Genomic DNA, 12,100 nt, shown 5'->3' on the forward strand with positions numbered 1-12,100 from the left:
TTTTTTTTTTTTTTAGATCAGACTTGTGTGGTCTTCAAGTCTTCACCTGGTATCTTTTTGTTTCTTTGGGTTTGGTTTGGTTTTTCAAGACAGGGTTTCTCTGTGAAGCTTTGGCTGGCCTGGAACTCGCTCTGTAGTCTAGGCTGGTCACAAACTCACAGAGACCCACCTGCCTCTGCCTCCCAAGTGCACCTGGTGTTTTTTATCTGTCCTTCCTTGCTACTCTACCTCCTATTATTTTACTCTTGTCTCACTGCTGCACTCACTGTTACAGTGTCTGAGTCTTTGTCAACATCTTAGTGATAGCTTCAGAGACAGCCATATTTAACTTTACAGCCTTCTCCTACATTCTTACTTTAAGCACTACCCATCCTGCTCTGTTTTCATTCATTACCCCTTGGCATTCTTATTTTTTATGTTTATTCCCCATATCTATAAAAAAGAAATTCCTCAAAAGCAGAAATTTGTTGAGCTAGAGAGATGGTTTTACAGTTAAGAACACTTGATATTCTTTGAGAGAACCCATGAGGTGGCTCACAACCAGAAATAAGTCCAACTATAGAGATCTAATGCTTTTCCATGGGCTTTTATATGTACATGATATATATATATATATACACACACACACATATAAAATATATTTTAAGCAGAGATTTAGTTTACTTACTGGTTTATGATATATACCAGAAAATTATCTAACATAGTTGATATTTTCTTACAATTTGTTAAATGTTTAAATGGCCTGGGCAGTAGTGGTGCTCGCCTTTAATCCCAACACTTGGGAGGCAGAGTCATGTGGATTTCTGAGTTCGAAGCCAGCCTGGTCTATAGAGTGAGCTCCAGGACAGTCAGGGCTACACAGAGAAACCCTGTCTCGAAAAACCAGGAACGGCTCCTCAGACTCTTTGGAGAAAGTATTTCCAGCAGGAAGGAGCAGTGAGCTGTTGCGTGTTGCTGGCATGTCTAGTCAAATACAGTGCCCTTTGGACTTGGGAATGTGGCCATTGTAAGTGACCTTGTCTAAAGCAACTGTAAGAAAGAAGCAGAAGCTGGCTGGATTTGAGAAAAGAGGAAGAGATAAACCTTACCGATGGGTTATGCAGGAGCAGAGCTGAGAATGAGTTCTGGAGAAAGACTTTCTACGAGTGGAGGAAGTGAGTTTGGATGAACTCTAGGGAATTCTCTAAGAGAGATAAATGGTAGAGATTGATAAGAGGACAGGGAGAGCAAAGGTCTTGAGAAAGCAAGAAAGGACTTAGATATACTTCCCACAATATAACAGAATATCAGTGTCTCTAATTAGCTTCATTAATATTCATGTCTGGCTTCATAGCTAGTACTCCAGAATAACTATCTCCAGCTTGGACCAGTTTCCTGAGTTTAGGATCCACAGAACCTACTACTTACTGGGCATTATTTATCCCATGAGCACTTCTAATTAAGCATTTCCAGAACCAAATCTTCCCTGCTGTTTCAGTTAGGGTTATAACTGTGATAAAACACCATGACCAAAAGCAATTTGGGAAGGAAAGGGTTTATTTTGTTTACACTTCCACATCACAGTTGATTACTGAAGAGTCAGGACAGAAATTCAAACAGCAGGAATCTGGAGGCAGGAACTGAAGAAGTGAGCTTACTGGTTTGCTCAGCTTGCTTTGTTAGAGCACCCAGAACCTTGAGATCAGGCAAGTGGTACTACCTCCATTGGGCTGAGCCCTCCCACATCAATCACTGAGAATCTGCCCTACAAGTGCCTACAGCCAGATCGTACTGAGGCAATTCCTCTGTTGAAGGTTTCCTCCTTTCAGATGATTCTAGCTTTTGTCAAGGTGACAAAACAGCAACAACAAAACCAACTAGCCAGCATACCACACAAACCCTGTTTTATTCTGTATCTCAAAAGAATATGTGGGAGGCTGGGAAAGGAATGGGAGGAAAGAAAGCCTCATAGTGTGTGAATGCAACTTAGCTTAACCACTTCCCCTGTCTTACTGTGGGCACTCAGCTCATGTCATGTGATTGGGACAGTCGCCATGGCAAATCTTGACTGGCTGTCTACTGTCTCTGGAGTCTTTCCATTTATTACATACCACCAAAGTGATTGTCCTGATCAACCTTCAGTGCTAGTGATATGCTATAGCAATACTGTTCAGACTTTCTCAGGTGGCTCAAATATACAATATTTTCTTTGGAGTTTATGAAAGAGTGCCAGCTATGTGCCACCATTGGGCATTTGACAGTAATGGTGGCAAAAGTTACTGGACTCACAAGATAAGATTTCACTGAAATCTGCTGTCTGAAAAGTACAAGTCTGGCTGGAGAGATGGCTCAGCAGTTAAGAGCAGTGACTGCTCTTCCGGAGGTCCTGAGTTCAATTCCCAGCAACCACATGGTGGCTCACAATCATCTGTAATGAGGATCTGACATGTCTGAAGACAGCGACAGTGTATTCACATACAAGGAAGGAAGGAAGGAAGGAAGGAATCTAAAAGAAAAGCACAGGTCTGTAGGACAGACTATAAGCTGCCTTGTGAGCCATGTAGATCTTTTCAAACTGCCCTCTGGTTCTTAGTTGGTGTATATACTGGCTGTCATGAAGGATTTGCTCTTTTGTCTCTAAAAACAGATACTTTTGGTTTCTTCTTAAACAGCATGTTTTCTTCAAGTTGTGTTGTTGAGAGAGGAGAGATCTAGCTACAAAGAAAAGACTGAGACTGTGGCTGAGTTCCCTAGCATTTAGGAAGCCTGGGTTTGATTCTCACCATGCCATGTCACAAACAGGGCATGGTGGTACACTTGGAAGGAACAAGAGCAAACAAGAAGTTTAAGGTCATATTTGGTTACATGGTTGACTTTACATAGCAAAGTCAAGGATAGCCTGGGCTATAAAAACCAAAGAAGTTGGGGGAGGCTAGGGAGATAGATGACTCAGTGGTAGAAGCACTTGCTATGCAAGCATGAGAGAACTAAAGTTTAGATCCCAGCACTCAAGTTTAAAAAGAGGAACAAACAGCTAGGTGATGGTGGCAAACTCCTTTAGTCCCAGCACTTGGGAGGCAGAGGCAAGCAGATTCCTGAGTTCGAGGCCAGCCTGGTCTACAGAGTGAATTCCAGGACAGCTAGGGCTACACATAGAAACCCTGTCTTGGAAAAGGGGGGGGGGTGGACAAACAGGCAGGCACAACACTGAGTAGGGGAGCAGAGGAGGATGGCCGGGACTGGCTGGTCACTGGCTTAGTTTAGGGAAATAACGAGTGAGAGTGGCAGGACAGGGCATCCAGTGTCCTTAACTCCATGCATGGCGTGTGTGCGCACACGTGTATATGTATGTGTTTGATTGTGGAGATGTGTGTGCTCATGTGTGGAGGGGTGGGTGTGCTCAAGAAGACACACACAATACCCATCTTCCCCACAAAAAAAAATACTGGAAAACTCCCTCCACCTTCTCCCCGCCCCTTGCCTCTCCCGACCCCCCAAATAAACAGCTAACCTCCTCAGCACAGTTTCTTTCATTTGCAGTCAGTTTCCTATCAACCTGGAAAGACAGTGCCATTCTTTGTTTGTTTTTGTTTTTGTTTTTCAAGACAGAGTTTCTCTGTGTATCCCTGGCTGTCCTGGAACTCACTCTGTAGACCAGGCTGGCCTCAAACTCAGTAATCCACCTGCCTCTGCCTCCCAAGTGCTGGGATCAAAGGCATGCTCCGCCACTGCCCAGCCCTGCCATTCTTTTTATCTATATCCATCTTAAAAGGATTACATTCATACTTGATGATTCTGAGAATATTATGAAGAAATTTTATTATGGAGAGGAGTTTAAGTTTTTCTCTCTGTCTTGACACGCACATACATCTCACACATACATTCAGACTTCCTCACCTGCTTTAATATATGTCCCAAATCCTTTTATTTTACAAATAATTTTTAAAGGTATTGAGTATTAATAGTATGAGGATTATAAGAAATAGTATTTCATTGGCACTAAATCTGCAAAACAGAATAATTCTTCCCAGACTTTTGGCTTCATTTGGTTTGTGGGGGTGTTTGAGCAGACTAGAACCTATCTAAAGAAGGACCCCTACCTAGAAAGAGGTTTTTGTTGTGCAAATAGCAAAATAAAGACATACATTTCCCCTTTGTCTTACACATAAAAAAAGTACAAGCTGTAAGCTTGTCTTGCTTTGTTGTGTGTCCTGGTCTCTTGCTGGAGCAGAAAGGGATTCTACAACACTTAAGTCTGTCACTGCTTTATTGGGTATTCATTTACATTACTTGTTACATACTCATATGAAGTGTCTGAAAATGTGTGCACACTAAATATGCAGAGATTGGTATTTACAGTTAGAAATGTCATGTAGTTTGGAATCATTTGGGATTTTGGCCCCCTTTGTAAGTTTCTCTGATGTTAGTAGCAGCAGCACCTAAGACCCTAACACTAAGCTACTCAGAGGGAAGACCTTTAGCTGAAACATTAAAGTTAGTTGTATATATTTCAGGTTACCTTTTCAACAGTTCTTGAATTGTTAAACATGTTATTTTCCATTCTAAAACACTTTAGCATGACTTGTCATTTTTCCTTGTAAATTTTCTCTTGTAGGTTTTGGACGGAAGGATGTAGTTGAATATCTGCTTCAGAATGGTGCAAATGTGCAAGCACGTGATGATGGGGGTCTTATTCCTCTTCATAACGCATGCTCTTTTGGTCATGCTGAAGTAGTCAATCTTCTTTTGCAACATGGTGCAGACCCAAATGCTCGGGATAACTGGAATTATACCCCTCTCCATGAAGCTGCAATTAAAGGAAAAATTGATGTTTGCATTGGTAAGCCATTATTTCTTTCTAAGGATTTCTAGAAATTGTAACTATTCTGAATCTAAATTAAGATGTTAGTGTCATCTTTCTACCAGGCTGAACTTAGATTTAAATGTTTATGATTTATTCTAACTTTTTTCTGTAGCCCTCAATTTAACCATTTTATTAAGTGTCTGTTTTTAAAATCTTAAAATTCTGAGAAATAGGAGAAAAAAATCATTCTCTAGAAACCTGTGTTCTCTTGAAAGATAAGGTACATAAAGAAGCAACTGAGCATGGGGGGGGGTCTTTATTTTCAGCACTTGGGAAGCAGAGACTGGTGGATCTGAGTTAGGGTCAGCCAGAGCTATATAGAGAAACCCTGTCACCAAGATAGATAGATAGATGGATGGATGGATTGATTGATAGACGAACCAAGTAAAGGCATGGTAGAATGAGCATTGAGTATTATTGGAGGATAATGACTAATGGTGTAAGTTAATATGCTGGTTAATTTTTGTCACCTGGCAAGACTCAACCCCAGTTGAGATTGCCTACATTATATTGGCCTGATTGTTAGTTAATGTAGGCAGGCAGTCCACTATGGGCAGTACCTTCCTAGGCAGGTGAGTCTGGGCTTTGTAAGAAAAGTAGCTAAGCAAGACAGTACGTAAGTATTCCTTCATTGTCTCTGCTTCAGTTCTTGTCCTTAGGTTTCTGCTTCCAGGTTCCTGCCTTAGCTTCTCTTGATGATAGAATGTAACCTGTAAGCCCAATAAACCCTTTCTTCCAAAGACCAAGTTTCTTTTGGTCTTGGTTTTATCCCAGTAACAAAAACCTAATTAGAATAATTAGCCAGATTCAGGCCTCAAGGCTCAACTTTCTGGGATTTTTTTTTTTTTTAAAGATTTTATTTATTATTATAAATAAGTACACTGTAGCTGTCTTCAGATGCACCAAAAGAGGGCGTCAGATCTCATTATGGGTGGTTGTGAGCCACCATGTGGTTGCTGGGATTTGAACTCATGACCTTCGGAAGAGCAATCAGTGCTCTTAACCTGCTGAGCCATTTTGCCAGCCCCCTTTCTGGGATCTTTGTACTGGAAAAAGGTTAGGAAAGCAGGAAGGGACTTTATGAAGAACTCCAGTTGTGGTTTGAAGGTTTTATTGTTACTATTTAGGAATATATAAGTCTCCCAGACCAGCCTTAACCTCTCCATTCTTCTGCCTCCAACTTCCAAAGAAGTTGAAGTTACAGGCCTGATTGACCACATCCAGCTTAGAGTAATGTTGATACAGATTAGGTAGGGTGGATGAGTTAGGAAGACTAGTAAGTAAGAAGATAAGACAATAACCTGGCTAAGACAACCCAGTCAAGAAGCATTTAGTGGAAACTTAGCCGTCACTTAGAACACGTGGACCTAGCGAGTGAGGTGGGACTCGCTCAGCAGCTTGGTCAGTGGCAGGGAGCTGTGTGCGAAAGCCGTGGAGAGTTTATATACTTGGTGATTATTTTCCTGAGCCTGACAGATAGGGTTTTGAGGTCATCCTTAGCATCACTTTACTTTTCAGGATGCCTTCAGCCACTGGTTCCTGTGCCAGGGCTATTAAGAAACTGCTTTATTAACTCAGATTGCTGTGATCACCATTTTAAAAGTAGTGCTACTGTTTTTGTAGTGCTTTTACAGCATGGAGCTGAGCCAACCATCCGAAATACAGATGGAAGGACAGCATTGGATTTAGCAGACCCATCCGCCAAAGCTGTGCTGACTGGTAAGTCAGGAAGAATGAAAATCCGTAGATGGGCTAGGTAGACGATGCCCCTTGCGGTTAATGACCTCAGGTAGAATTTTTAAACAGTTATCTGTTCACTTACTATTTTGTTATCTCTCAACAGTTGAATTTGAATCTTGCCTAAAAAAGATAAAACTTTGTGCCGGAGAGATGGCTCAGTGGTTAAGAGCACTGACTGCTCTTCCAAAGGTCCTGAGTTCAATTCTCAGCAACCACATGGTGGCTCACAACCATCTATTTGTAATGGAATCAGATGCCCTCTTCTGGTGTGTCTGAAGACAGCTATACTGTACCTTGTATACAAAAATATATATATATATAAGTAATTCTTTACTACCACCCCCCAAAAAAGATAAAGCTTTTTTTTTTTCTTTCATATATATATTTTTTTTAATTTGCCATTGTGTTGGTGGGCAGGGTATGATAATTATATGTTGCTTCAGGTATTCAGAATATTTTTAAAATACTCCCAAGTTTTTTAGACAGTTAATATATACCCCTTTATATACTATTTTGTTTTTAGTGTAATGATTTTTTTTCTTAATGGAACTCTTTCAAAAACCACTAGTTTTTTTCCAGTCATTTTAGAACGAGATTTGGGGCACTTTTCAGTGCCGTGGGTATGATTCTTAGAGCTGTAAGGCATTTCCTTGGAATCTGTTGACATGAGTGCAGATCTGGTTAGATAGCAGGCTTGGTGTGAACTGTACCTATCTCATGTGGTCTTATTTAATTGTGAGAGATAAAGAATGAATATATATGTCCACATGTGTGTGCAGTGCCTAAGGAGATCAGAGTGGGTGTGAGAGCCCTGGGAACTATGTTATAGACCGTTGTGAGATGCCATTTACTGGGTGCCCAAAACCAAACTTGAGTCTTCTACAACAGCAGAAAGCATTCTTAACCGTTGAGCCATCCTTCCAGCCATATTTATTGGATTCTTACCTGTTGGGTACTATTAGAATTATATCTGATCTAAAAGGCGAAGGCCTGAGGGCCTACTGTGAGCTTTTGTGCTTACGCTTTGTGATACTTCTTCTGGCATTGCTAAGAAAATTTAGACTAGTCCCTGAAGACTTCTGGAGAGTGTTTTGTCATTGTAATTGTCAATCCTCTTATTTGTTTTCTTCTTTACTATTCTGCTATTCTTTGCCTTGAGTAGTCAATATAAATTCAGTGTAGTCTTCAGGTTGAATATTCTTTTAGAAAATCTTTATATTAACTTAAATTTTATTGATTTTTTTTTATAGTTGCTTGTATTCATTTGTAAATATAAAACTATCCCCGTAAAGTATTATATAACTAATCTTTTAAAACACTTATTATAGAGTAGTTTTAAGCTATGTGAGGTTATGGTGTGTGGTGGGGGTTTTATTTGATTGGTTTGGTTTGAATTGGGTTTGAATTGGTGCTGGGAATTGAACCCAGAGTTCATGTGTACAGGCAAGTTTTCTCCTATTACACTGTTGAGTTGCGCTTTCTCATTTGGGTTTTGAGTGAAGTGGTGGATTGTGCCCACCCCTTGTTAGCATAATATACTTATTTTAGGGGAAGGGAGAGTTTACTGGTAGCCTAACTCTGCATCAACTCTGTCAGTACTTCCTTTTGGACCTTGCTTTGTTATATATACTGTTTATATAGTTGCTGTGCTCATAAAACTATCACTGAATTTTTTTGAAAGTTTCTGATCATCCTCCCCTTCCCAATTCACAGGTGACTATAAGAAAGATGAACTCTTGGAAAGTGCCAGGTATGTACTGCTGTCACATGTATGTGCCATGAAAATTGGACAGTGAGAGGACCAAGTGATGGCTCAGTGAGTAGGAGCACTTAATGCAGAGGACCTGGGTTTGTTCCCAGCACTCATACATCAGCTCACAACCATTGTAACTCTTGTTCCAGTGGTTCCTATAACCTTGGGTTCCAAGGATGCATGTACATGTGTGCACATAGACAGCGTACTCATACACATAAAAAAATAAATCTGTAAAAAAACCCAAAAAACAAATTCTTGCTAGACATAGTAGTGCACACCTTTAATCCCACCATTCTGAAGGCAAAGGCAGGTGGATCTCTGTGAGGGTGTGGAGAGGTGACTCAGTAGTTAGAAGCACTTGCAAAGGACACAAGTTTAGTTCCCAGAATTCATCAGAAAGCTTAAAACAATTCTTAACCTCAGTTCCTGGGGCATCTGATATTTCTGATCTATCTCCCTCCCTCCCTCCCTCCTCTTCTTCCTCTCCCTCTCCTTCTTCCTCTCTCTCTCTCTCTCTTTCTCTCTCTCTCTCTCTCTCTCTCTCTCTCTCTCTCTCTCTCTCTCTCTCTCTCTCTCTCTCTCTCTCATACACACACACACACACAATTCTTAACTTCAGTTCGTGGAGTATCTGATACTTCTGATCTTATCACACACACACTTATACTTAAAAAGAATAAAAAGAAAACAGATTTCACTTGTAGGGCCCACACTGAGAGGCAGAGGCAGTAAGCCTACTATGAGTTCAGGATAGCTTGGGCTACATAGAGAGTTCCAAAACAATCTGTGCTACAGAATGTAGCAGACCTCATCTAAAAAATGCCATAAGCATACTTTAAGAGAAGACTTTGTACTGATGGTCACAATACATAGTATAAACTACTGATAGGTTTTTTTCAATGCGTTTCTAGGAGTGGCAACGAGGAAAAAATGATGGCTCTGCTTACACCATTGAATGTCAACTGCCATGCAAGTGATGGCAGAAAGGTATTGCTTTTGTGATTGATTTTATATAATTTGGTAATGGGAATGTATAAGTTGAAACAAAGAGAGTTCTGGTGTTTTCTTTATGTTTTCTATATATGTTAATCTTATAAAACCAAATTGATTGTTTACTGACAATGAACTCATGGTTAGATTTTCTTGTTTTATGTTTGGGTTTTTACCTTTTCAGACATTTTATATGGCTATTATGTGAATTTCATTAATTTATGGTTACTGTTTCAGTCAACTCCATTGCATTTGGCAGCAGGATACAACAGAGTAAAAATTGTACAACTGTTACTGCAACATGGAGCTGATGTCCATGCTAAAGATAAAGGGTAAGCTTTGAACATGTCAGGACTTGTTAGGGTCCTTGTAGTACACTATATCTTTATAAAGCATTTTTCTGTTCCTATTTAAATTGTTTATGTTTATTGAGCTTTTGTAACATGCAGGTTGTTCGGAGAGCCATAAGGAATTATAATGCGGTAGGCCTACCACTCGTACAATAACAATACATAGCTCGTGAAATATGCCTCATAAATATGATTGATAAGTGGTTGATGGGTGGAATCATTGAAAAATCCTTTAGAAGGGTGTATGCTTGAATTTAAGGCAGTGTTCACTTCAAGAAAGGGAAGTTCAGGGCAGGGTGTTATATTACATGCCTGTAATCCCATAACTTGGGTATGTATAGTTGGAAGTCTTAGGAGTTCAAGGGCATCTTCAACTACATAGCAGTTTTGGGCTATATGGAACCTAGACTCAAAAAGTAAACGAGCAAACAGCAGAGTTTCGGGAACACCATTCTATAGGAAATTATAAATAGTACGTTTAAGATGTAGTAACTAAGTTGACTTTGACACAGGCTTAAAATCCCAGATCCTGGAGGGAGATCACAAGTTGAGGCCAGCCTGGACATCTTAGTAAGATAGTCATATCCCTCCCTACTCGCCTCTTATGAAAGGAAGGGATTGTAGTTTAGTGGTCAGATACTTAGCATGACACACACAGACATACACACCAAACTAAATTGGATAAAGCAGATGATTCACATGAAATAGCCAGACAGTGGTGGCGCACGCCTTTAATCCCAGCACTTGAGAGGCCGAGGCAGGCGGATTCCTAAGTTTGAGGCCAGCCTGGTCTACAGAGTGAGTTCCAGGACAGCCAGAACTACACAAAGAAACCCTGTCTGGGGGAAAAAATTGGTTTCAGTTTACTGAGGACTATAGCATTTACCTTACAGAGTCTCAAAAGATGTTTCAAAGACGACCTGACTAGAATAAATCTGGAAAACATATAAATATGAGCCAGGCCAAACAAGAGAAGGAAGTCTATACCTAGGAATACACATGGAATTGTAAGACCAGAGAGAAGCTCAGATACTTGTGTGTGTCATATTAATTTAGAACCAGGCACACCTTTAATCCCAGCACTAGGCAGACGGAGAAGTAGGTAGACGTCTGAGTTAAGATCATCCTGGTCTACATAGTGAGCTCCAGACTAGCCAAGCATGCACAATGAGAAGAATTAAAAAGTTAGAACACCTCTTCAAAGCAAGGAAGAATAATAGTATGAAAACAAAAGTACTTAGAAAGGATTTATTTTCTAATGTTTGGCTACAACTTAGAGAATAAATTGGTTTAAAGGTTGTTTCAGAAGTATAGAGTAGAGTAACATTATATTGGCCTAAATAAGTAACCAGTAGTAATGGGAAGAAAAGAAATTCGGGTTTGAAAGAGAGTCCGTAATTACAATTTGCAGACTGCCCTAGACTTAGGGACTCTAATAACAGGCCTTCTCTTCTCATTGCCCTCGTAGTGATCTGGTACCATTACACAATGCCTGCTCTTACGGTCATTATGAAGTAACTGAGCTTCTGGTCAAGGTTAGTTCTTTTGTGCCTTATTAATTCCTGTAATTACATAAAATGATTTGAAATGTATAGAGTGTCTAGCTTATTCGTTATTCTGAGTGCTAGGTAGAAAGTAGGATAGTTATAATCATAACACAGATTATTGATAAGCTAGCATTTTCCTTCTTTTGGATTTTTTTGATATTATACAATATTAAATATAAAGCAGTAGCACTAATGAGGCCATACTAAAGATGTGTCTAAGCTGGGTATAGTGGTGCACAGCATTAACCCCGGCACTTGAGAGGCAAAGGCAAGTGGATCTCTGAGCTCAAGCCAAGCATGATATTCAAAGTTGGTTTCAGTACAGCCAGGGCTATACCGAGAAACCCCATCCCCCAAACCAAAAGGGCCTGTGGCTGTTATCTGAGGTGAAGAAGCAAGGACTTACTAGAATAAGATTGAAAATATGTACAAAGATCCTGGGCAAACATCAGATTGACATTCCTTGCTTAAGAGTGGCTAGGAGACATTCATTCAGTAACTGCATTTCATGACCAAAACACTCACTATACCTAGGAACAGATGGCAACAATCACATCCCTGAGTTAATTGAGGGAGTATGACACCAGCAAGCACAGAGATAGCAAGGAGGGCTGACAAAGTCTGGGTGTGTGGAGCCTGCTGCCTGATGACCTCAGTTCACCTTCCAGGCTCCACATGGCTAAGGAAAACTAACTCCAAGTTGTCTTCTGACTTGTAAAATAAATAAATATTTCTTGAAGAATAGCAAGACATTTTTCTCACCTTTGATCTTCATAGCCTCTAAGTTCAAGAAAGCAAGTAGTAGGATCCAAGGAGGGGGAAATTCTGTTAGATTCATAATTAAACAGCTCTACCAAGTGTTGACTGCTTTTCT

At 40.2% G+C, this 12,100-nt stretch overlaps 1 protein-coding gene across 4 annotated transcripts in view; it reads left to right on the plus strand.

Moving 5' to 3' along the window:
- The window catches only part of Tnks2 (tankyrase 2), a 56,089-nt gene that overhangs the window by 5,974 nt on the left and 38,015 nt on the right, over window positions 1-12,100 (plus strand). For all 4 annotated transcript variants that reach the window (XM_031390171.1, XM_031390172.1, XM_031390170.1 and 1 more), the window contains exons 2-7: window positions 4,595-4,819; window positions 6,467-6,562; window positions 8,297-8,333; window positions 9,251-9,326; window positions 9,567-9,661; window positions 11,148-11,214. In XM_031390171.1, the coding sequence (XP_031246031.1) occupies window positions 4,595-4,819; window positions 6,467-6,562; window positions 8,297-8,333; window positions 9,251-9,326; window positions 9,567-9,661; window positions 11,148-11,214 (596 nt within the window). The remainder of the gene's footprint in view (window positions 1-4,594; window positions 4,820-6,466; window positions 6,563-8,296; window positions 8,334-9,250; window positions 9,327-9,566; window positions 9,662-11,147; window positions 11,215-12,100) is intronic.

Source organism: Mastomys coucha, unplaced genomic scaffold (assembly GCF_008632895.1).
Source record: "Mastomys coucha isolate ucsf_1 unplaced genomic scaffold, UCSF_Mcou_1 pScaffold21, whole genome shotgun sequence".
In the NCBI taxonomy this organism is placed as follows: domain Eukaryota; kingdom Metazoa; phylum Chordata; class Mammalia; order Rodentia; family Muridae; genus Mastomys; species Mastomys coucha.